The sequence below is a fragment of the Pezoporus flaviventris genome, unplaced genomic scaffold (genome assembly GCF_033815535.1).
Source record: "Pezoporus flaviventris isolate CSIRO_AGI_PZ_B2104156 unplaced genomic scaffold, CSIRO_AGI_Pfla_v1 ptg000002l, whole genome shotgun sequence".
Lineage (NCBI taxonomy): Eukaryota > Metazoa > Chordata > Aves > Psittaciformes > Psittacidae > Pezoporus > Pezoporus flaviventris.
Window position 1 is genome coordinate 37590844 of NW_026892550.1, and position 24628 is coordinate 37615471.

The window sequence follows — 24628 nt, forward strand, 5'->3', positions numbered from 1 at the left end:
GCCATATGTAGTATTACACTGCAGATGAGGAGAGTCACAAAGCAAACTTTCACACATAAAAAGACTGGACAGATAATGCAAATTGAGAATATCTAAAATGCTTTTTAGAAGAAACTATAAAATTCAATGGAGAGCAAGTTGCCTGATTAGCAGGTTACTGGTATTTCACTGAGAGGACAGAATTACACCCAGTTAAGAAAGCCAGATCATTTCTGAATCTGACTATACTTCTCTTACACCCTTTTTTCTTTCTATATTGACACAAGTTCCCCCTATTCTACTTCTCAAAGTTAAAAAAAGCCCCTCTGACAGCAAGGGCACACATGCTCCATTAGATCTTGCAGTCCCACCTGAAATGGTGTAGAATGGTTTACCTAATAAACATTAGAGGTTACTAATCATATATTGAATTCACAAATCAAAACCAGAGAGGTGGATAATACAAGAATATATCAATGTTGATGTTGGTGAGAATTCAGAAGAACTTTTGAAAACAACAGAGCACATCAAGATTACAATGGCGCATATATAACACTTGGGAGACAGCTATAAACAACATCTGAAAACAGATATGGATTTAAACATTTTATGCTACTCCTCAACGACAATAAACAATACCTTTCAAATTCTTCTTTGTATGGATGGCAAAAAAAGGGCTATGAGACTATCGGATACTACCTTTTTGTTGTTTCTACAAGACATCAGTGGGATTTTAGAAATGTGGGCAGCACAAAGGTCCCATTCCCCTTTGAATCTTCCAACTAGCAGTCCAAGGAGTAGCAGCAGATTCCTGCTTGGCAAGACAGCCTGGTTTCTGCATTTCTGCTGCAGGGGGGAGAGGTAATTTGCACTCTCCCACCTACTTGAATAAAGTTTCCTCACTGGCAATGACCTTCACTTTGGGAGCACATTGCTAACTACACTGGCTGAGAGAACCCTCCCAACATACATGACTGCCATTCCACCCACCCAGCACCACCAGCTCTGTCCTTCTGCAGTCCCATTGCAACGTCTAGAAATGTCAGTTGCATAAGGCAACAGAAGACCCCATCTGGAAATAGTCCCCGTTGAGGCTCTTGTTTCTATAATCCACCCTTACTGAATACACTAATGAATTAAAACATACAACTGTGCTTGAAAATGCTCATCTCAACTCAAAAAATATCACTCAGCCATGCAACTAAGCTCATTTGTGTGCAACTGCCTTTAATCTAAACCACAGTTACCTCAGCTTCAAGTCACTGGACCAAGAGATCTGTGAGGCAGTCTGTCTGGCTAAATTTCCATGAGACAGGTTATGTCTCACTGCAAGGGAAGGGGGGAAAGAGAAGCAATCTTGAAGGGCTTTCAAGAGCTTCCCCAAGCTTTTCCAACTACTTGGCAAAGAATCCTTCAGGATATAGTAAGACTAAACTATGATGCTGGGCCAATTCATGAGAGCAATTCTGACCACAAATAAATTTCAGGGATATTGCTTCATACTCCTTCCAGAACACAGACTGATGTGAGTGATGTTGGTCTTGATATTCTGCAGGACACTGTCAAACACTTGTCTTGTTTACTTTCTTCCTTCAGGAGCTCTGTCTCTTAAATTGTGAAGTTGTCCGTCTGATGTAAGCTGTAGCTTTCCTCCCTTCCCACCTTGTGGCTGAGCTACATAATGTTTGTTGGTTGTTTTTTTTTTTTTAAAAAAAAACAACAAAGAGCTGAAAGAGATTTTGGTCATTATTATATGTGGCTGAAGATGGGCCTGAAACTAAAGCCCATCTCTGAATTCCCCTGGAGCTCAGATTCATAATTTTCTGTCTGAACTGTTTTCTTGATCCCTAGTATAGAGAACAAATCTGGGGGAAAAGTAAAAGGGAAGTACAAGAAAATAAATCAAATGGTACACAAATTATGGTAGTGAGACTGCTATAGCCCTGAAAATGAACAATGAAAGCATAGAGAGGAAACTCATCATGGCATTTTACGGTTACAAAGGCCATTTGTAATAAAAATCTACAATTTTTATGTAAATTTGTAGATCAGTTTGTAAAGTCTTCATAAATCAAAATGTGGTGGTTTTTTTTACAAACTGTGTTATTCCACAGTTACCCAATTCCACTAATTAGTAGTTTGGCATTGTTCATTATTAAAATGTTCTACCAGCTTTGACAATCTACTAGATAGTGGGTGAAAGTTAATAACTGCTTTTATTGAAAAGACGTTGATACAGATTGGTCAGAATCTTCCCAAGACTTTCAAACTCCTGCCAACACATTGTAACAGCCATACAAAACAAGCAGCCTTGCTTTAATCTTCATGCTTGGAAGATATAAGCAGACGTTCACAAAAAATAAAGATGGGCACCAGCTTAATTTTGAATGTGTAGGTTATGTCAGATTAATTAGAAAGTAAGCATAAATAAGCAAAGATAGTGGAACTGCCATTCTAGTTACTTAATACATTTTCCATTAAATGAAACTAAGCTTTAAACGAAGAGGGCATATTTGTAAATCCTGAATGTACTCTTGAAAGAACATACACTGACATTTTCCTCATTATGGAAAATGTGGATAACGAATTCATTATTTTGAGCAATATTTTTGCTTTTGACATGATTACTGTTTGAAGGAGAGATATAAGCTATGCTAAATTTATCTATCTAAAGTTATATGTCTAAGGTATTGGTATTTTTGTTTTCAGTTCAAGAGTGCTGAGTGGGAGCTATAAGCAACCCAAAATTAGCAAATGACCAATAGAACTGATTTGCAAGGACATCAAAAGGAAAGCAAGAAAATCAGTGCCCTTGATGTGGAAATAAAATCTGAGAAGAGGGGATGGTACATCATCAGTCTTCCCATGAGATAAAATCATAACATGGTTTGATGGGGTTCCTAGACACTAAAGTGCTCCTGGGTTCTGCACAGCAAGAATCTGAAACAGCTCCTAGGAGAGCTTCCCCCCTTATTAACCACATAGGAGATGATGCACAACTGCCCTCCTAATACAGGTGTCTTTGTGTGCATTAAGCAGTATGAACAACCCGTACTTCTTTGTAAGCAACCTCTTTCACATTGACTGGTAAGCATTTGCTTTATGTTAAATGCTGGAACAGTTTTTGCTGGGCAAAGAGTTTGTCACAAAGGAAAAGAAGTCCAGTAGTTTGTCAATAGCCATAGCTGCTCTGTGGTGCTTGCTAGCTAGACCTGTAATCTGCAGAGTACACTGTTAACATCAGACCTAACCTGATTTTGAGGTCATGAGATCATAACTTTTAAAAATCACTGTTTTTCCTGAGAACTTGGCTACTAAAATATTGAATGTAGTAAGTGACCCATTAGTTTGAGAACCGTTTTAAGTCTGGAAGCATTCGAACTTGTTACAAGCCCTAGCAATCAGATTAAGTTTAAAGTGCTTCATGGGTGGTCCTGAATAAAAATAAAGAACTAAAATAGCCTGACAATCAAGAAACTACAAGAAAGTATGGGCTTCCTGAATTACCTCCCTTAGGGAGATTGAACTAGGAGACAGGGAATTACAGTATGCTTCACTGTTAAACCAGAGCTTGGAATTTTCTAAAGGAAAGACAAACTAACAACTCACGCTGTGTGAAAATCAGTGGGAAGAAGAGCCTTAAGAGCCTCTTTCTAGTTTACAGTAAGTGCCCACAATCTTCCCTAGGATGCCTTTTTCCTTATACAAGAAGAAAGTCCATTCAGATTCTTCTCTAAAAGGCAATGCATGAGCGTTCTTCTTTATGTTTCCAAGCAGATTGATAAATAAATGCAAACAAATACATGTGCTCAGGTAGAAGAGTCTGGTTCCACAAGTTGGTATAATTCATTCTGAAATGCTTGATTGTTCTGTCTGGAGCATGCAGTGTTCTTCATCTGCCCAGGAAAGTCCTTTTTTTCATTGCCACTTCAGTAAAAGAAAGATGTTGTGGCAGCCTCTTTGTAGCCCTACTTTTTTGCTTTGTGTGAACAAGCAGGTTTAGGTTCATGCCTTTAAACTAAGAAAAACCCACTGCAGAGTACAGCTTGTACCAGTGCACGTGGGCACAGTGCACCAAGCACAGACATCCTACAACCATTGTATGGATGTTTAGACTAAGTGCTAATATAAACACTACATGCAATTGTACATATCCAATTTCTAAAAGAATTTGGTACTTCGTTTCCAAAACTGTAGCTTTAATCATAAAAAAAACAGATAACAGGCCCATTTGTGCAGCTGACCTCAAGAGCTCAGGATATTGCATACTGGTGTCTGACACAGAAACAAAACAAATCCCTGGTGATGGAATTTTGACAGCTAACAAAGAAAAAAATAAAATAAATAAAAATGCAAGTATTTTTGCATATGCACCAGGCTTTTGGTCAAGAGCTGGGAAAAATAGCATTTGCCATAGTTTTTGAGTACTTCAGCTATTTTACTTCAGATTGTACTGTTAGAATTTTTAACTTACACTCTGATGTCTTATGTAAGATTGATTTGCCTTAATTGAAAACAATGACAAAATTTATGAAGTGTCTCTTTGGTTTCAAAATCATCATAATTCTGTATGAATTATGATGATGTATCATGTGCATAGATGATAATATTTTCACTGCATTGTAAAGAGGTTTCTTAGTCTCAAACACATACAATTGGTCTTCGCACAACCTGATGAAGCTGAACATGCGGCTGGGGACAGATACTGGAAACTTTAAGTAGAACAGAAACATTCTTCATCAGTAATTTTAGGAATTTGTCTTTCCCCTCCTATTCAGTCACTTCTTCATCCATCCAAGGCACCACTGCTAGCTTCCCACTTCTCTGTTAATACAACTGTTTGTGCAATTCAACTCTCAGGTGACAGAAATAGCATTTCTGTTAAATTATACTTATTTCTGCCACCTCAGAGACACCCGATTTATTTTGGATTCATCTCTCCCAAATCAGTTACTAGTTGACATATGAAGCAAAACTCACAGTTGCATTAGAGAAATTTTAAAATCAATAACTGATACTAGAAGTACACAATGCAAGATTTCCAATAGCACTATCACCGCATGACAGAAGGAAAGATAAGCTCACCCTGAAGGAGATCTGTATTTACTAATTTTCATAGTTAGGGGGTTTATCTGGCTTTAAGTAAACAGTGGAAAAATTTAAGGAATCTGGGGAGAGGCTACTATGTTTGAAGAGACAAGAACTGAAGGGATGGGGACAGGACAGGGGATGGACAGAAAAAGGAATAGCACAGGACAACAGTGGAAAGGAACAGTGCTATTACACTACTCAGTCTCTGTGGAAGTTTCTACAACTCTCCTTCTTTCCAAATGAGCAAATATTCCCTCATATTTTTGCTGAAGCATGGGATGAAACTCAATAACAGAGTATGAATCAACTGCGGGTGTGTCTCTGGAGTCCGATTTTCTAGTATATTCATTATAATAGCTTTATCTTTTCAGTTACTAGACCTCAAGGGACTCTAAACAGCAACAGAAGGAGCACATGAACTCATGGATGTAGATCCTGGGCCAAAAGTCCTTTCCACTAAGCTAAAACCCATTTATATTGCACTGTTGTGAAACAAACAAAAACCAAAAGCAACTAAAACACTTCTCCCAGTACAGTTACTGAGCAGGAGGGCACCATCACTGGAAGAGCAGGGCTTCTGAAGCCACAGATTTACCTACAAATGTTTTAAGTTGGCATTACAGCTGTTAAGAACCCTTTTTTCCTTCCCCCCCCAAATAAAAAAAAAAAAAGTGCCAGTACAAGCATTTATGCAAGTACCTGCTGTGCCTGTGGCATTTCCTACTTTTCACCTAGCATGGCATCCTGGGCTAGGTCTTTCTCTGCTCCAAGGGAAGCAGCCCATGGGGCTAGGCTGGCTGAGGGGAGGCCAGAACAGGATGACAGCAACTTTGACTTATGCTTGTTGAAAGTGCATACATGAAACCACAGCCTAAACTAATCCTCTCACGTCTTTCAGTACTGGCATGCTGAAAGCAGGCCAGAGCAGAAGAGGCCTCCTGGAGTGTGCATCACTAATATTATCTACTACTGAGAATCCAAAAAGCCTATGAAAAAAAAGCAATGTAAGCAACAGAAGGCCAGAAATCTCTCAGGGTCCCAACCCTCTTAAGAAAAATAGGTTTGCTACAGTTAAAAAGCACCTCTTTCACTTGCTACAATCAAAATCTCTTGCTCTGAAATTACTCTGAGCGTTAAAAACACTATGAAAGAACAAAGCCGCACAGTGTACAATAAAAACATTCCTGAAACAAAATACTTTTCTAAGCTTTCCATGGAGTATTTCTGGGTCATCAGGTTATTACAACCGCCCACTAAAAATAGTAGCTGACAGCATGTAATTGATTGGTAAAGAAACAACTACTGTCTTCTCTCCTTCCCTGAGCATGTTTACAGTGATTTGGAGCAACCTGACTTGCTTTGGCAGGCTGTCTCAAACTGACTGGGCTGAACAAACCAGTTTTAAAGGAACAGCTTTGCTTTACCTGAAACATCTTTTGGCAGTTCCGTAAAACAAGAGTGTATCAAATGTAGTTTGCATATAGAGCTACCATGCTTTTTTTTCCTGAGAATACTGTTTAAGAATATTCTCTTACAAATATGACCTTTCAACTACACGCTGCCAAAAAACCTCAACATAATGTAGGCTCACTGCAGAAACTGCAAATGCACTGTCACAGTTTAATGTTTTCTGTGCTGCTTTGGCAGCCTTATTTTGTCATAAATAATGTTATAAAAAAATAATTATCACCCAGCAAGCTTAGATTAGATGACTACGAACAGACTTCTAGCAGACTGTGTGAAGACTGACCTCTGAGTGACCTTGTGAAACCAGCCTCATCAGTGAGACTTGCACTCAAGACATACTTATGATAAACAGATGACAAAGCTTAATTGAGCAAATGAAGTGAGCTGTGAAAACCTCATGTGAAGTGTCAAAAGAAGTGTCAGGCTTCTGAATGATGCTCAAGTTTCCTCCTACATACAGGATGAAACCAACCCGTGCAGTTATTATAGCAGCTAACTGTCTCTCAGTCTGGAACCAATGTTTTCCGATACTAGAGCAAAGGAGAAAAAAAAATATACAGTGATTCTTGATAGTTTTATGGAACAAGTCTGGCTGGGCCTTAGCTTAGTGGGTCTCCTCATCCATCAACTGTACAGCCAAAACAACAGTGTGTCTACTCCAGTGGAGAGATAGTGGGTTCCCCAGATCTGCTGCTGGAAGACAGTGATTTTGAGGATGCAGTTGTACACAGTTCTTGGCAACTGAAGCCAAGAGAGAAAGGTCAAGTGTTAACTGTGTTAATTGTTAACAATTGTGAATCTGTGGAGAATTAGAGGGGCACAACATCCTAATACTCTTGAAGCAGCAGTATGCTATATCATTTATTCCATCAATAAACCCGTGACCAGCTTCAGGGATGTATGTTCATCACAACTGTCAAATAAGAGGAAAACAAGAGCAACAACAACAAACCCAAATGTAACAAACCAAAATGACAGCAAAAGTATTTTCCAGGTAAATATCACAAAATCAAAAGTGAACTCACATTCAGCACATCACATACCTCTTGCAATAACTATCATACATTATCTCTATACTGGTAAGACTGAAGTTTCCTCTTGAGTACTAGAAAATATATTTAAGTGAAGGAAACTTTTAAAAGGATTATCACAGGAATCTACACACAGATATGCGTATACTCTTACCCACTATCATAACCATAAATGTAACCAATTTATATTTTAGATATTTGTTGTCCATAAAATAAAGGATTTGATAACCCTATTATTTCCACATTCTAGAAAATGTGTGTAATATCATGGCTCTGAGGACTGGTAAGGAATGTTAGCTGGGTTCTACTCCAACCGGCACAAACCCAAAGTATCTTTCAGGAACTTACTGATAATTACTATGCTCTGCAAATATTCAGAAGAGATTAAATGACTGGTATCTGAAAATCCCTTCTCCTTACTTCCATTTTAACATATATAGCTTATTTCAAAGGGTCTTATAAAAGTCTATCCCTTTCTAACCAAAAAAAAGAAAAGGATTTTGGAATACAAATAAGAACAAAATCCATTTCAATGTCTGGCTAAAATAAGCTACAGTATTACTGTGCTTTAAAATTTGTTTCCAAGAAGCTACACACACATAGGGTATTAAGTGGATGTGTGCCAGTAAAGCCAAAGAAAATCAGAGTCAAGTAATTGCAAATGAAAAGGGATCTGAAAGTTCATGTTTTAGACATTTGCGAAGTTTGACACTGATTACTAAAACAAAACTTACAAAAATACCTCTGTCTTCTCAGAATTGTTTTTGCATTTATATCAGTGGTAGAATACTCAATATTCTATGTTCATAATACTTCTCTTTTTAGAGAGAATGTTTCTCTCTCGTTCATTTTTTCTGAAGTTCAAGTGAATAACTCTTCTTCTAACCACAAACTGAAGAAGTAAAATAGTTGGGTTGTAAACCAACTGTTTTCTAACCACTTATGACAAATCCTTTGACCATATCTAGAAATAGATTCTGATTTATGGAGGATACTAAGTGGTATAAAGGCACTAATTAGAACCCATTACAATGTTTAGAAGCACATGAATTCCCATACATAGGAAAGCAAATGGGTACAGAGAACTCAAAGAACTTGCTAAATATTTTCAGCAAGGTCAACAAGCAACAGCCTACATACAAGGCTGATAAAGTTACTGTCTGAAATCTGGACTCTTAAAAATGCTATTCTGTCCTTAAATAATGCTGTATTGCATTTTCCATTGGCAAAACGTTGATGTAGTTTCCAGTGTTTTCCTGAAACATTCCATGGGTACATAAACATACAAGTGGTATGCAACAAGTTGAATACAAACAGCTATTTCCTATCCTTAATATTTCCTTTAATAAGTTACATTTATGTTGTCCAAATCCCCAGTCACTGGTTTCACAAGACACTAAAAATCATACTAGTACTTATCTGTTATTACATTTTAATGTCTGTCTGTAAAGCTTTGCAAAATATCATTATCCAGAGCATGGATTCTAAATGTTTCCCTCCAAAGATCACCTGATCAGGCTTGGCAGTCCAGAGCTTGATGTTGCACTGTTTAAGTATAAACTGGGATTTAGATGTGGCTTCAGCTGGGGTTCTTACTAAGTGCATACCTTTTCAGAAGGATCAGATTTCATTTTTCAAAGCTGTTCTTTTGTTCTGAATTTTGTTTGCCATAAAGAAAGGATATAACATACTATACCGATATCTGTTACAGAGAGGAAAGTATTTTCTAAGTTTTACTGCTTATGCCATTACTTATACCAATATTAATTGCATGGTAGTAGTAAAAGAATATAAACACATTAATCTACCTCACATTTTACCAGTAAATTTGGGGGATAAGAGGTCAACTACAAAAATTCATTAATTTCTAACTTTTTCAATATTTTTTTCAGAAAAGTTAAATGATATTTTGTGAAATGACCATTTGTTCTAGTGATTTGAAAGTTTGTTCTGAACTGGCCTTATCTCGTTTTTGAAAAAATGGCATCATTTTTATTTAATGGCCTAAATCCATGTCTATTGTTAGAAGCATCATTCCAGTGACCTTCAATGTTTCTTTCTTTCTAATTATATAAAGCTATTTTTTTTCTTAAATAAGGGTTAACTTTGCCTTGCTTTAGTAAGGCTGGTTCCTGGCAGAAATCAGTGAGGCTTGTTTGGAAAAGGATTTGACATGCCTGCTCTCTCCTGCTCAAAACTGGAAGAACAAACATACAAAACGCCAGTTACATCAAAGCCTGGGTAGCTCATCCACTCATATATTTGATGCTTACTCTAAAAACTAAACCAAAACAAAACCCTTTCCTTGTCCTTTAGCTACTTTTGATGAACTATACTTTATGTCCCATAACATTTTTTGCAGATTGTACAGGCAGTAATCAAGCAAAAGACCTGTCAGCATTTTAAGTTCCCATGCTCATTTTCAGAAGCATGTCTTAAATCCAAATTTTCAAACCTTTTGAGTTCCAGTTTGACAAATTTATGAAAAGAAGCTACATACCCTAAATGAAGATGATTTAGTTCTGTCTTTCACACGTTTTGTGTCAGTAACTTGCTAGCATGAACTTACTTTTCATTCTGGCAGTAGAACAATACATGGCAAGGCAATTTACAGCCTCCTTCAGTATCTTTTTTTTAATACTATCAGAGAACTGACAGGCATATTTAACATACTTCTTTACCAGTCAGCACAGAATACTACTCTGTGTTGGGTAACTTCTATTCCTGACTCAGGTTAGACTGAAATGAAATTCACAGCTGAGTTTTAACTATGAAATCATCCTGCTGTAGAACCATTTGTATGCTGATAACTTGTCAGAAATTACACTCTATGAGAATAGAACATGACTCTCCTATAGTAGTCCTACATTTCTTAACAACTGTCTTCTCTCTACAGCTGACAGCAGAGAGCCTTAAAAGAGATGCTAGTACCCCCACTGTAAGAAGGCTGACAAAATACGGAATCCCCTGCCAGACACTGCCAGCAACAAATGTGATGGTAAACAACATGGAAGCTTGAACAAGTAACATACTTTTTTTATAGAAGCCATGGTAGGTAGCCATGCAATGTCCTGAGTGCAAGAACAAGCTGGACTATCCATTGCTTTCCTTAATGAAACACAGAATCATTAGAATTTAAATATTTACTTTAGCCATGAAAATACTGTGGAGTACCTTACTTAGCTGCTGCTAATTCAGCAGTATCTCTAGTAACCTGTTTTATCTGTTTCTACACTTACCAAGGACAGAGGGGTTTTCCCCTCCAATTTTCCTCAACCTGAGAATTATTGTGAGAATAGTATTTAGCACTTCATGCTGTAAAGAAATTATGAATTATGTTTGGACAATATGAAATTCAAACATTCATGTTGGTAGCTTTCTCCAATAAAACACATCACTGCAACTACAGTCAATTATGAAATCCTGTAATTTAATGATGGAAAAAGTGAAGTTCTCTTGTGTCTTTCTACCACCAGGGACAAGAATTTATATAGGAAAAGTGAACTGCATGCAAAAAGTTCACAGAGCAGCATTAGAACTCCACAGTCTTATCTCAGTGGCTTAAACACCTCTGCTGTCTTAATTAAAGTTAGCAGTTCCTGATTTCTCATCCACACAAATACATGCCTTAGGAAAAGAGAAGATATATTTACTGATACTACAGCAACAGTCAGGCTGGACAATTACAATTCTGGATGTTTGTGACATCACCCCCACACCCTCAACACTTTGTTTTGAGGCAGGTGTTTTTTACAGAACATCCAATCCCCTGCTGTGGCACATCATCAAAATCTGCTTTGATTTTGATAAAGCCAGGATGAGACTTCTTACATGATCTCCATGGCTATGGATGTGGCTAGGATGTTTATGCACATGGAGTATTTTATGCACATTTCCGTGGTGTTTGCTGATAACCAGCACTATGTTTATGTGTTTTAATGGAAGCTGAAGGCACACAGTTCGGACTTCAGGGGCTAACTTGGCAGTTTCACTCAGACAAGGTTATACTAGATAACAAAGTCTGCAAATGTCACTGAAGTCCAGTTTAGACTGCTTGGAGGGTTAAGTAAACATGAGTAGTAAGGGGGCCAAAAGGGTCGTTGTGAATTTCTGTTACTAACAGAAAACACTGTTTATCCTGTATTACTTCAGGGAGGAAGAGTTTAATTCCCAGCGAGCATTATAAAAGTAAACAAAAGTTGAAGTATATCCAACTTAAAATTTTAAGCAATTTTAGGAAGCCAATAACATCTAAGCCAATATGACAACTATTTCCCTAAGTATTTAAAATACCATGGAAATTAATAATAATAAAAGATAAAATGAAGCACTTAAGAGGACTTCTCACTTCTGTGTAATCTACAATGACAATTTTATTCGGTAAGTAGTTATGAAAATCCACTGAACTTTAACAGTGCTCCAAACATGCATATTAATTATGATCAGTTGTCAGAAAATAAAACCAGACTTTTCCAGTAATGCTTGCCACTTCAGTATTGTAGGTTTGGAATATTTAATAAAATGAAAAGCATTCTCCTTTAACAGGCCACAGCAGAAAATGTTACTATGGAATTCAGAAAGGTGGAAAATAAAAAATACAAATACCTCCATCCTTCAGGCAAAACCAGAAACCAACTACTGCAATGAAGCAGCTCTCGCTTGAGGCTCGTTGAGCTTTCTCTCTGTTAAGTATTTCATTAATAAGTCATTTTTCTCAAAGTCAACGTGCTACCTGACATTCATGAAACTTTCTCTAAACTACAACAGCAGCAATCCATGCCATTCTGCTTTGCCTTTTGGAACTGCATGTGCTCTTGATGCTCCAATCTATTCAGCTACCAGGGAGATAAACTGCTACTGAGCCACAAAGTTGGGTTCTTCAACCAGATCACCATTTGCATACCTACTGCTATTCCTGAACACTTGAGAAGATTCTGCAGAAATGCAAGATATGCTTACCCAGTTCATGTTAAAGAAGCTGAACCAGAAAGAGGTGGCATTCAAGTACTCTGAGTGCAGGTTCTCATTAGGGTTCTAGAGGCTTTAAGCTCAGTGAAGTTTGTTTACTTTCATCACTGTCTTCCAGATTAAAAATATAATAAAATTGGACTGCAGTTGCCAACATAAATATATAAAAAAGAAATCCTTAGTTTAAGAAATCAGCTTGAGGTGGAAATATAAAAAGGAAACAGGTACAGATAGGAAAGGTGGGAAAATACCACAGGACTTGCACAATGCATTCACTGGCAAAGTACTTTGTGAAAGTTCATGAGATAACTCAGCTAAATTACTGTAAGATTTTACCATCTTTTAATGTTTGCCATATACATTGCACATGTATGAGAATACAGAAGAGTATTTTCTTCTGGATTCCAGGCCAGTCTTTAGCACCAGCATAACAAGCAGAAAACTACATAATGACAAAGTATCCTTCTGCAATCAGTGAGAAATCTTTAATATTATCCCTCAGATCAATTGCATGTTCAGATACATTTCTAATATTTTTATACCTCTACTTATGTATATCTAAAACTAGAACCAAGACTTGGCATACTAAACTTACATCTGCCACATCCACAAATTATCATCGGCCTGCCATTTGTATGGCAGGTCCTTGGGTGAAACAGTCAATTTATCAACAAGAGAATGTCTCACTTGGTATTCAATGAAATGGGAACTGCTGGTATACTTTTGTGTTTGTATATTGAGACCATACCCAGATCTGCATGGAGTGTAGAGTGAGATCTCCTTTTACTAAAGTCTTAATTACTATATGGGAGTTCCAAGAAGGCAGTAGAGTTTATAGCTGCCATATGATGCTTTTTTATTATTATTATGGAATTGCCACAAAATATAAGCAATTCCAAAGCTCAAAGTACAGATTTATTTATTTTAGAAGGCCAACACATTAACCGTTTCACAGACATATATTAAAAATGTAGTATTAAGATATAGAGAAGTTATGAGAAATTGTACAAAGTGAACGTCAGAAAATCAAAAAAGAACACGATTATGAGACAACACTATATTTGGGATTAATAGAGAAACATATAAAAATTCCCACTCAAATCAGCAAGAAAATTACTTAATTATTCAAACTGTAACTATGTTGATAACACAGTCATTTCAGGAATGGCCTTGTTATGTCAGTACCATTGAAGCAGACCAGTATAACCATTTAATACTACAAGGAAGAACTTGTAAGTTCACTAGAAATATTTTCCATAGTTTCTTTAAAGAAACCTCTTTGGTATGAATTTTTAAATTAAAAATATAGACTTCTACCCTGCCCCTTCAAAGTTTCACCCACTGGGAACTTAAGTACTTTAAACTGTATTTTATATATCTGTCATGATCCATATATTTATTTTCTCCAAGTAGGGAGCTGAATGAAACAGTTGCATTATAAACCAGAACTCACAGACAAGGAGTTTCTACATTAACTGTAACATTATTGTATTTGAAAGGGAAAACATGCTGTGAGTTTTCCCTCTGTCTCTGCTAAGAAGCCTTTCAGGCCTTGAGAAAACATGACAGTGCTATTAACACAAAACAGTTCTTATCCTGAATTGATGAACCTTACACTAATAGTGGGTCATATGCCAGAACTGTGAAGGATTTTCATCAGAATGAAAGAAGTGGGGAGAGAGAAAGAGAAGGCAAGAACAAGTGTGAGCGAGAAAGCGCATGAGCGACGCAACTGTGGGAAAGAGAATGAATGAAAAGTAACTTCAACCTCCAGTCTTTTTTTTCCTATTAAAAGTTATTTTAACAAAAGTATTTTAAGAAGAGAAATGTACAGAAACTCTTTCCATTAACTGCACTTTCTAAATTCTTAAGCCAAAGATTTTTCATGCAGTAATCTAAGCAAGAGAAATTTTTCCTCTGCATTGTTATTACTCTTTTCTCATTGCCATTTTTCACTGCAGAAATATATCAACAATTGCACCAGGATTTGAATAAACTATGACCCCTTGTACTGAATTGACTTTAATGAAATGAATGACAGAGAAAGAATACTAAGTATTTGTAACTTTTCAATACTAAGATACTTAAAATACCAATATTTAAGTTGTTGTGAACTTCACCAAGGATTTTTAACTTTGTAAGCTTCTTCACTCGGTTTTAGATATGTCTGGTTTTTAAACATAGGTTATATCTTTCAATTATTTTCTGGAAATTAATTTGTAAAAGTCTCTAATAGGGCAGAAGACAGATGTTACTGAAAATATAAACCAGATTTTAATGGCATTCTACCAATTTTCCTGAGTACATTTTCCAGCTGCTGCCATCATTCTCTGGATGTCAAATCAGAATACTTACAGTGGATTGATATTTATCAACTTTATAAACCAGGCAAAAATACAGACACTTAGTCCCATAGAGGACTGGGGAATAGAGTCCACGAAGCAAAGGTTATTTTGATTATACTTTCATTTGCAAACATGTTTTTCTCATCTGACTTTTGTTATTTTCGTTATTACATTTCACATTATTTCATAGGTTGCAATCTTATAGACAGTCTTCAAATCTTTGCTGAATCTTGACAGCTAGTGGAAACCCAAAAGAAATTTATGTAAAACTATTTTCTGACATGTCATTGAGTCCGCCAGATGTTTTAAATATTCTGGGACCTGTGACCTCCGAAATATGCCTACGAGTTTAGTGTTTTCACAGTCACATGAGAAACAGATAACTTGTAGATCTGATCAATCTGACTTCAGTTATTCTTCAGTCACCAAACAATATATTTGTTTGCATAAGCATATTATTGTTTTGTGTTGCAGGTATCATATGAAGTATGAAAAGCCTTCCCCTTCCCCCCCTCGGTAAAAAAGTGAGCATGGTTTTTGGACCTGTTTATGGTCAGTAACTAAATACGCAGCTTTTTCTTAGTATTTAGCTCACAAGTGACAGCTGTTAGGAACTACAAAAGCTTATAACTAGATTATGGCAACCAGAAATCAGTTTAGAGAGAGAAACCAAACACAAATGATGAACACCATCTGTCTTCATTTTGAAGCTTCAGCATCTACCTGCTACAGCCAAAGCGAGAAGTCCTGGAAAATGGATTTTTCTGCACAGAGGCAGAACAAAAGAAAAGTAGAGCAAAAAAAAACCTGTATCACTTCTCATCTCCCTTTATCCTTCTAGCCAGCAAAAGATTGTATTTTTACATTTTCAAAATGATGCGTAGACTAGATCATTATGAGGTCAGGGATGAAACAATACCAACGCAAATGGGGTTACATGTTATCTCCAAAGCCATGTAAATACGAAGTACATATGATGATTAGTCTGCAAGGATTAGCACACAGGCAAGCATTTAGATCAGTTTGAGAACTCTGTCCTATGATACTAAGAGAAACCTTGAACACTTCTACAGGAACTCTATATCCACAAACTACGCCGAGAACTTCTCAGAAAAAGCTGCATGTTAGAAGAACCAAACACTTGGATTTGCTTTGCTTGATCATTTCCAAGTATTAAACTCATCAATTATTTCAGTGAGAAGGAAAGAAATTAAAAACAACAAAAATGTTTTAAAAGTCAAAATATTACATCTCAATCCTATAACGTGTCATATTTTCAGTGTAAAAGAAAAACCTGAAAAACATACCAAAGTCCTGTGTGAATATTGTGCTGATGGCACACACACTTCCCATATTTTATAACTGATTCAAGGATGTTTGACTTTTCCTGTTAAAATACTGATTAGCTTTTATATAAGCAGGATGTACCATTAGTTGTCTCCACCTAATAAGGGTCAGAAAATGTCACTGCCAAAAGAAGATAGAAAAAGCCCTAGAAAATACATTTTTCACCTACCTTGAACCTTTTTTTTTGTTGGTATCAATTATTACAAAGAGATTCAGACTTCCATTGTTGCAGATTTTAAAAGGCTTGCAGGTCATTTATGATTACCCTTTAACACTATGTTAACAAAGGGATTGGTAAAAGGAAATTCCTCAGCAATAACTGCTACTGGTTTCGTGTCATCATATTCCTTGGTCTGAAATAGGCCACTGAAGTCACTGAAAGCAGAACACTTACAAACCCCCCATTTATTATTTTTATTTACAATTCCAAGTTACTATCTCTTCTTTGGTTTTCATTAAAGTCACCTTAGGAACTGGGGAAAAAAGTGACATTCTACTGCCTGAGCAGGCTGCCCTTAACAGCAGACTGACCAGCACATCATTTCAATATTCAAGTTATTTGTGACTATTTTGAGGAATATGAAAGAAATTACTGACACATTTTCATGTGACTGTGTCTAAATGAGAGTCTCTAGAGTTATAAATGTCCCATAAAACTGAACTTAGGATAACAGGAGCAAATGGATCATTACTATTCAAAATCAGATCCATTTGATCAGGATTTTGAGGTGGAGCTGGGATAGTTTTATATCTCTACAAGTTCATGCAGCTTCATTACAGCAGATATAACTCAATACAACTCAATTAGGGCATTTTCACACAGTATTATATATTTATACGTAATATTTTAACATACTAAGTACAGGCAATCTAGCTTTCTCAGCAAACTTGGGTCTTCTTTTTCACAAGAAAAATGGAGACTAAATTGTCTGCAGCTCTCTAGGAAAGAGCCATGCTTTCAAAAAGTGCTCTTTCAGTCATAAGAATATAAAGATAGAACAGCTTAAAGATTTGTAGGAAGATTCAGGATTTAGCATCATTATAATTTGAAGAAAAGAGTGATATTTTTTATTCTAATCCTCTCAGTGGTTGTGTTTGCACACTTTTTTAACAGGGAGCTGTCTCTACAGCTGCAGCATCCTATTACCTGTGTAATTTCTTCTCTCTCCTACCTGCAAATACCAATCTAATATCTTAGTATATTTTCCTCATAAAATCCTCTATTTTTATAAATAATTTGTTAGTAAATGACAAACCATGGGCACCTCATATACAGCATCCTGCCTTTTTGCAGTCATTCAGACTGAGGATTAAGAGGGGTTTAAGGCAGCACTTTCACACATGGGCTACATACTGAAATTAATATTTCATCTCTCAAAATTAGTCAAAAAAGTGATAAGTATCTAAATACTATACATTTATGGGGACACTTCTGAAAGCTCATCTGTGCATTATACCGATATTGCCTGGAAAAGTCCAATGCACACTAATAGCTCAGTATCAAGTAGGTGCCCGCGGGAGGGATCTGAATTACAGAAATCTGAGGGCTTTTGGTCTCAGTTCATCAGTTCTTCCCCTCTTGTCTACATAAACTCATCTTGCAAACAATGCATGATAAAATATTGTGCCTTTTAACCATATTTAACATTACTGTTCTCTAAATTTCATGTTAAAAGATATCTGCTATTGACCGCTTTCCCAGTTAATTCTATGTGCATTTTTTCCCAGAAATGTCTGTATATTATCACATTAAAATCTGTTTTAAATATTCCTAGCACCAGACTAAGGCAACAACTAATATCATTACTTAAGGATTACTTGAGTGTCTGTAACAACAAACAGCATTTTGTAGGACTGCAATCCAGAAAATAACTACAGTAACTCTCTGTAGCATGGCAGTTCTTGCACTGGACTGAATTGTGGTAAATCATTATTTTATAGCTGTTGGTTACAGCCACATTACCAAAGTGCAAATGTATTCTGTACTTCAAAAAGGTACTCAGTCTCTCCTTCTAGTTAAAATAACAACAATAACATAATAACAGCAGCAATAACTATAAACAACACTAAACAAAAAACAGTCCATCATTCCCAAATCTTTGCAGTTACTATCAGTGCTGGCTGAATAAACTATTTTCACGGAGTTCACAGATAAAGCTGTTAGGTAATTTATGAGTTAACAGAAGTTTGAATAGAGGTTCTTCAGGAAATTTAAAACTAGAGTCAGGTTTCATCAAAAATAATGCGCACTGATTCTGAAGCTTCAGACTTTCTACACAGCCAACATTACTTTAAATGTCTAAGTAATTAAAAAAATGTTACAATAAACATGTTTGCTGTTATGTCATTGCAAATATATGCTGCTTCTATCGTCAAATTCTAGTACTCCATGGACAGATAAAACTCCATAGATGAGCTCTCTTCAAGAGGGACCACTCTCATGGCCAAGATAGCTACTTTACTACTTAGCTAATTTTAATATAACTATTTTACTAGCTTTGACTTGGGATGCAGTTTCCCAAACACCGAAAGCTCATTTGAAGTCTCTGCAGCCAGACATTCCTTTTCCTCCTCCTGTTAGCACACTTTCCCTTTCTTAGGCTACCAGTATGCTTGGGAGCAAAACACTTGGCTGAACAGAAGGCAAGATTTCCATTTTTGATAGCAGGACAGACTCACACTGGCTTTGGCCAAGCAAAACATGTATTGTGACTGCAACGAAGATCAGGCTCTTGCACATCAAATGTTGTTAATGGCAAAACATAGGACTCTAGTGCAATTGCCCTAGGGATTCCAAGGTCATCCATTTGGACATAAGCAACTGAAAGCGTTCTAGTAATAGCATGCCCCTCACATCATTATGTACTATGCTCAACTCTATTTATATGACTTCTCTATGTTTAAGAGCAAAATAAATTTTGCACAAGTAGCAGTGAACATTATACAATAGGAACTCTATTACACAGCCTTCTTTCCTTCATTTAGGGCAGCTTCACTTCTGGAAAATCAAGCTTTGAGGTGAAATTTGCAGCAAAATGCTGCTCTGCTGGAAATTCCACTTCCTCTCTTCACAAATGAGTCTAGCAGCAGATATGCTGGGTACAGGACCACCTGGCTCACTCCACATCACACATCATCCTCAGCATCCTCCCTCCCATACATGCAATCACCACCATATATATTTTTTAATTTCACCACTCAGTCTTTCTACTTCTCCCACTCCTCCTTCTCATCTATAGTTGTCAGAGACTTCTTAGAATGACAAAGAGCAACAGAAAGAAAAAAGTGGTAAGTGCAGAAAGGGAACCCTGTTGGCTTGCTGCCTCAAGCATGTGGTTTTGTGCATTTAAAATCAGCATGACTGGTACAAGAGTATTCTTATATGTGGCAAGTTATCCTGTGAAAACATGTTATTAAGCAAACAATCTTGCTAAGCTTGAAGACCATATTTCATACTTCTTTTTTAACACATTTTTATGATTAATAAGCCCTTCTAATTGTTGGTGCAAATAAAAGAAAATAGCATTTTTGTTCCTTTGTCACACTCCAAAAATTCTTGAGGGAGATTGAAAAACAAAAGTCTGTGTAATGCTCAAATGAATCTATAAGTTAACAGTCAGTATAAGATCACTCTTGCATAAGTAAGGTATTATCACTAATTATTAGGTAAAAATATTTACTGTTTTTTTCAGATACTTCTCTCCTCTCCTTGAGCTTTTCATTTTCAGATTATAGTTATAAAAGAGCCATTGTAATCTGGCTCACAGTAGAATCAGTTACATGTTATATAAAAACATAATGTAAGAAATAATACAAACATTACACACCTACATATCATAGAATCACAGAATAGTTAGGGTTGGAAAGGATATCCACTGACTACACAAAACCAAAACCATTCAGAATAAAGATCACTAACCAGTACTGAAACGGGAATAGCATGCAAGAATCTCAGGCCACTGTGACATTCAGATACAGCGACTAGGAATAAAGAGTCCAGAGCAACAGCCCTACCACTTCTTTTTGGTGACTTTATCTTAAATCTTTCTACAGAATGTGTTATACATAATGCACTTCCCTTTGACAGAATCACAGAACAGTTAGGGTTGGAAAGGACCTTAAGATCATCTAGATCCAACCCCCCTGCCATGGCAGTATGAGAAAGAACACAGTTCTCTCCTGCATTCAGCTCGTTGGACATAAACCACAGAAGAAGATTGTCCAAGGGATAGACATGGTCATTGTCCATTGTCTAACACTGAATTGGCTCCAGGGAAAAATTTACTTTCGACAAATATCAAGTCTACAAGAAACAAAAAACCCAACAAGAAAACAATAAAAAAATACTCACAGCTTTGGTTTGGCAAGCACAGGTGGTGGCTCCTTTGTGGGTGAAAGCAAGACAGCTGGAGGTGGGATGGATTTATCACCATTTGGCTTGCTGTTAATCATTCCATTTACTCCATGAATGGGATGGACACCATTTGTTTTTTCCTCAGATGAATTGAGCTGCAGTTGATGAGCCTTCCCACCAGATCTCAACTCGGTATTGTTTGCTTGATGAGTCTCTGTATGTTTCTTAGGAGGAACCTCAAAAGAGCTAATTTCAACTGGAGGAAGTGGTGGGAAATGATGGAAATCATCACTGTTGGATTCTCTTGCCAGCAATTCATGAGTAGAGTTCTCTGAGTTGGCTAAAAGGAATCAAAAAGAATGTGTCTCCAAGAAGTCATAGACAAGGTACATGGTACATACGTGCTGCATTTTCATTTTGTTAAAGATGAAATCTCTTTGGCTGTCATTTTTCTAGACCTCCCATTGCTAATTTATACTGAATTAGTTATATGACTGGCTATTCACTTTCTGATTTGCTCCATGAAAAATGCATAATAAGGATCTTTATGGATATCTCCAAATCTATTTCTGGAATCCAGCCACTAAGTGAGATTGGCAAGTACTGACAACAGCAGCTGAAACAGCATTTCCTCTACCTGGAGTTTCAGCATCTTTTAAGAACAAATAATTTAAAAATGCCGAAGGATGTATGTATACATGGCATGTTTGCAATGGCAGCTGGGTGAGTGCATTCCACTGAAGTATGTATGTAAACATGTTACAAAAACATATCATGCCACAGTTTTTTGTTTTACAAAAGGCATATGCCACCTTTGGTAGCATAACTTCATCTGCTTTCGTTCTGCCTCTGCTACCATCTAGCCTCAGAACCTCACTGCTTAAAAATATTTCAGGCTTGTGGCAGGCACTTTAAAATTGTATTTTACATGAATAAAGATATTAAACTAGGAAATGGGCCAATCAAAACATTCAGTTTGCTTTATATGACTGCTCTGAGGCCCACAAAACCCCTGTCTTACAGCAGCTCTTTTCTACATGGGAAGGAGACTGGTAACTTCACAGGTAAATTAATTATCTAAGATCTATGATTAAAAATTCTTCTTTCCGTTCATCACATACCTGAGCAGACAGTTAGTTGTGCACTGCTTGTTACTGAACCATGTTCATTTGTTGCTGTGCATGTGAAAAGTCCTGAATCTTCAGGAAAAGTTTCTGCAATTACAAGGGTACATATCTCTTCTGGAAATAAACATAAAAATAAACTGCATCATAAACTATTTAAAGCACCATAAAATGTTTTTGCATTTATGTTAGAGGACACCAGAAAATGCTCCTTATACAAAGAAATCCTGTGAGGACTGCCAAAGAGCTTCCAACATACATGACTTTAATGAAAATCCTTTTATATACAAAACAAGTGAATTCACTAAGCTGTTTTCAAAGTGGCCTATCTTAAATAGTGATTCTGCAGGCACAAATCTCTGCAGTCATTTCACAACTCAGTATCCTCATTTTTATGGAGGATAGTACTAATTCATACAAATCTATGTACTGGTTTTCATACACAGTACCTGCAAGCTCTTTCTGGCCCTCTAAAACCACCAATAAGAATGTCATACTATTCCTTCTTTCCTGGAAGTTTTCTGTACTTAATGCAACATTTCAGATCAAACTCCATTCTCAGTAAAACCAGAAAGCACTTTGTTATCACTCTCAGTTAGCTTTCCTGTGTAAACTAGCCAGAAATACAAATTATGGATGCATAAATAGTCCTCTTTTGGAGTTTGGTAAGAGAATTTCTGTCTCTGCACAGCAGTGAGAATGGATAAATTCAAAATATGGCACAAATCAGCATCCCTAGGCACTGTTCAGAATGCTGTGACATAGATGTATTCCGTGGCTATTTGATTAATTCCAATAGCCAATTGGCTATTCATTCCAATTTGATATGTCACAGTATATGCTTTGATTATACCAGGATCTCAGTCAGAAAAATTACATGAAGGCCAGACTGTTCGTATTTCAGGTTGGGTCTCTCAGTAACGTTTTCTAAATCAATCCCATCCATTCATAATGCACATACTTAATTATCCAGGCATTTATTTTTCAGATTCTTCTAAGTCACTTCATTTTATCTCTACTTGTAATGGTATTTTATATATATATATATATATATATATATATATATATATATATATATAAAAAAAAAAATCACAGTATAGCCTTTCTAAATAATCCAAATATTTACACAACACACCTAGATATTTTTAGACCTGGACTATGCTGCATTGTGGGTTTCCTTAATTAGGAGTTTCTTTCTCTTATGCTCATTTTCTAATCTCAAACCCAATTCAGAGACGTTTTACAGAATTCAGTTTCATTAGAGAAAAATGGACATTTACATGGAATCCTACATATCACAAAATCAATGGAATATAGCTAATAAAAACAGAAAAGTGAGGGAAAATACTTCAGACTCCAATACATCTTGCATGAAAATTATTCTGCAGTAGAGGTTCAATAAGGCAGGCTTCACATCTTTTAGTTCAAAGAAGGAAAACATTGTCTAATTTTTTGGGGAGTTTCGTTTTGTTGCTTTAGCTTTTTAATTTTTTTTTCCTTCCCTAATTTCCACTGTGGAATGGCAGACTACTGTCTCCTTTAATAAAAAAGTTGAGGAATTTTCACAATTATAGATGAAAATGTATCCAAAAACTCCCTGTACTGGAAATGGTCTAAAAATGAATGACTAATATTTGGCACACAGCTGTTTCTCAGACAGCAGAACGTGGTTGGTTTTTTGTCTTTTTTTTTTTTTGGCAACACAAACCAGTCATTGTGTAGCTGCAAGAGGCATCTATGGTAATACTGTAGCACGTTGGATGTTAGCTGACCCAGATGAAGATTAATGACTCATGAAAGGTCTTATCAGGAAAGTAATGGGTAACACAAGCTAGTTTTTGAACTACTGAGATCAGCTTTTTTTAGAGTCTTGGTGTGTCGTAAGCAGTTGAAGCTCTATTGTAAACCACACGTGCCTACTCGTGGACTGAACTGACTCTGGGGATGCAATCTGATACATGCAGCATACTAGTTTCCTGTTCATTTAACAGCAGAATTCTGAAAGCTGGGTATTTCAGGTCTGCAAATCACTCCTCCCCCATGCTGAAATCTGCTGTTTGAATGAGGGCAAAGGTACTGCAAAACATAACAACCAGCAGAAGTCCTGTTTCCCAAACAACAGAGCTCATTAATGCATAAGGTTTCTTCATTTATTAAAGTATGTAAAAAGATCACACGAGAAGAGCTGATGTTCACTCTTCAGTGACACAAGAATTCTAATGGACTCTGCTCTGATGTGGTTTGTTTATGGAAGCAGCATATTTGTAAATTATACATGGTAAATTACAGTAATCCTTGTAACAGAAATTGAAAGTAAATTAATGATGAGACTAATCAGAGTTTAAAATTCAGTCTTCTCAGCCAGATGTGCAAGCTACTACACATTTGTGATTAATCATGAGAAAACTGGCTAAACTGAAAACAGACAAAAACACCCCTAAGAACTAATCAAAAGGCAGCTTGAGCAAAAAGCATGTGCAAACAACACATTCCCATTGTCTGTATTAATTTTTCTTCCCCAAAACCAAGAAATCACTAACCTCCAGATGCTTGCTAAAAGGCTTACTACAATGAAAAACATGGAAATAAAGTACTAACTTGACAAAAGAAGCATTCTTTAAAGATTACCATAACACATTCTGGATGCATAGTGCTCTGAGTATTTTTCTAGCTTTAAAGCCTGACTTTTGTTATTATTTTTTCTTTCTGTTCCTGTGCAAAGTAGAATTGGATGATGTGAAGTAAATAATGTCTGTTCTACTTCCCGGCAATCACCAGCTGACAAATAATTTCATCACAAAAATGCGTTCCAGAAAGCAGCTCTGAAATGCTGTTCTCAGGGCCTTAAAATGTATTTAACACTTGACTAAAGGAATACAAAAGCATTCTGTTCACTGAAACATGTAAAATGCTTAGGCATGC

General features: G+C 36.5%; 1 protein-coding gene across 1 annotated transcript in view; it reads right to left on the bottom strand.

The window, feature by feature from the left end:
• Positions 1-24628, bottom strand: part of PALLD (palladin, cytoskeletal associated protein) — a 194792-nt gene that overhangs the window by 87500 nt on the left and 82664 nt on the right. Inside the window, exons 9-10 of the mRNA XM_061475141.1 lie at positions 21704-21823; positions 20580-20922 (exon numbers count right to left, since the gene is read on the bottom strand). Of these exons, the coding sequence (XP_061331125.1) occupies positions 20580-20922; positions 21704-21823 (463 nt within the window). The remainder of the gene's footprint in view (positions 1-20579; positions 20923-21703; positions 21824-24628) is intronic.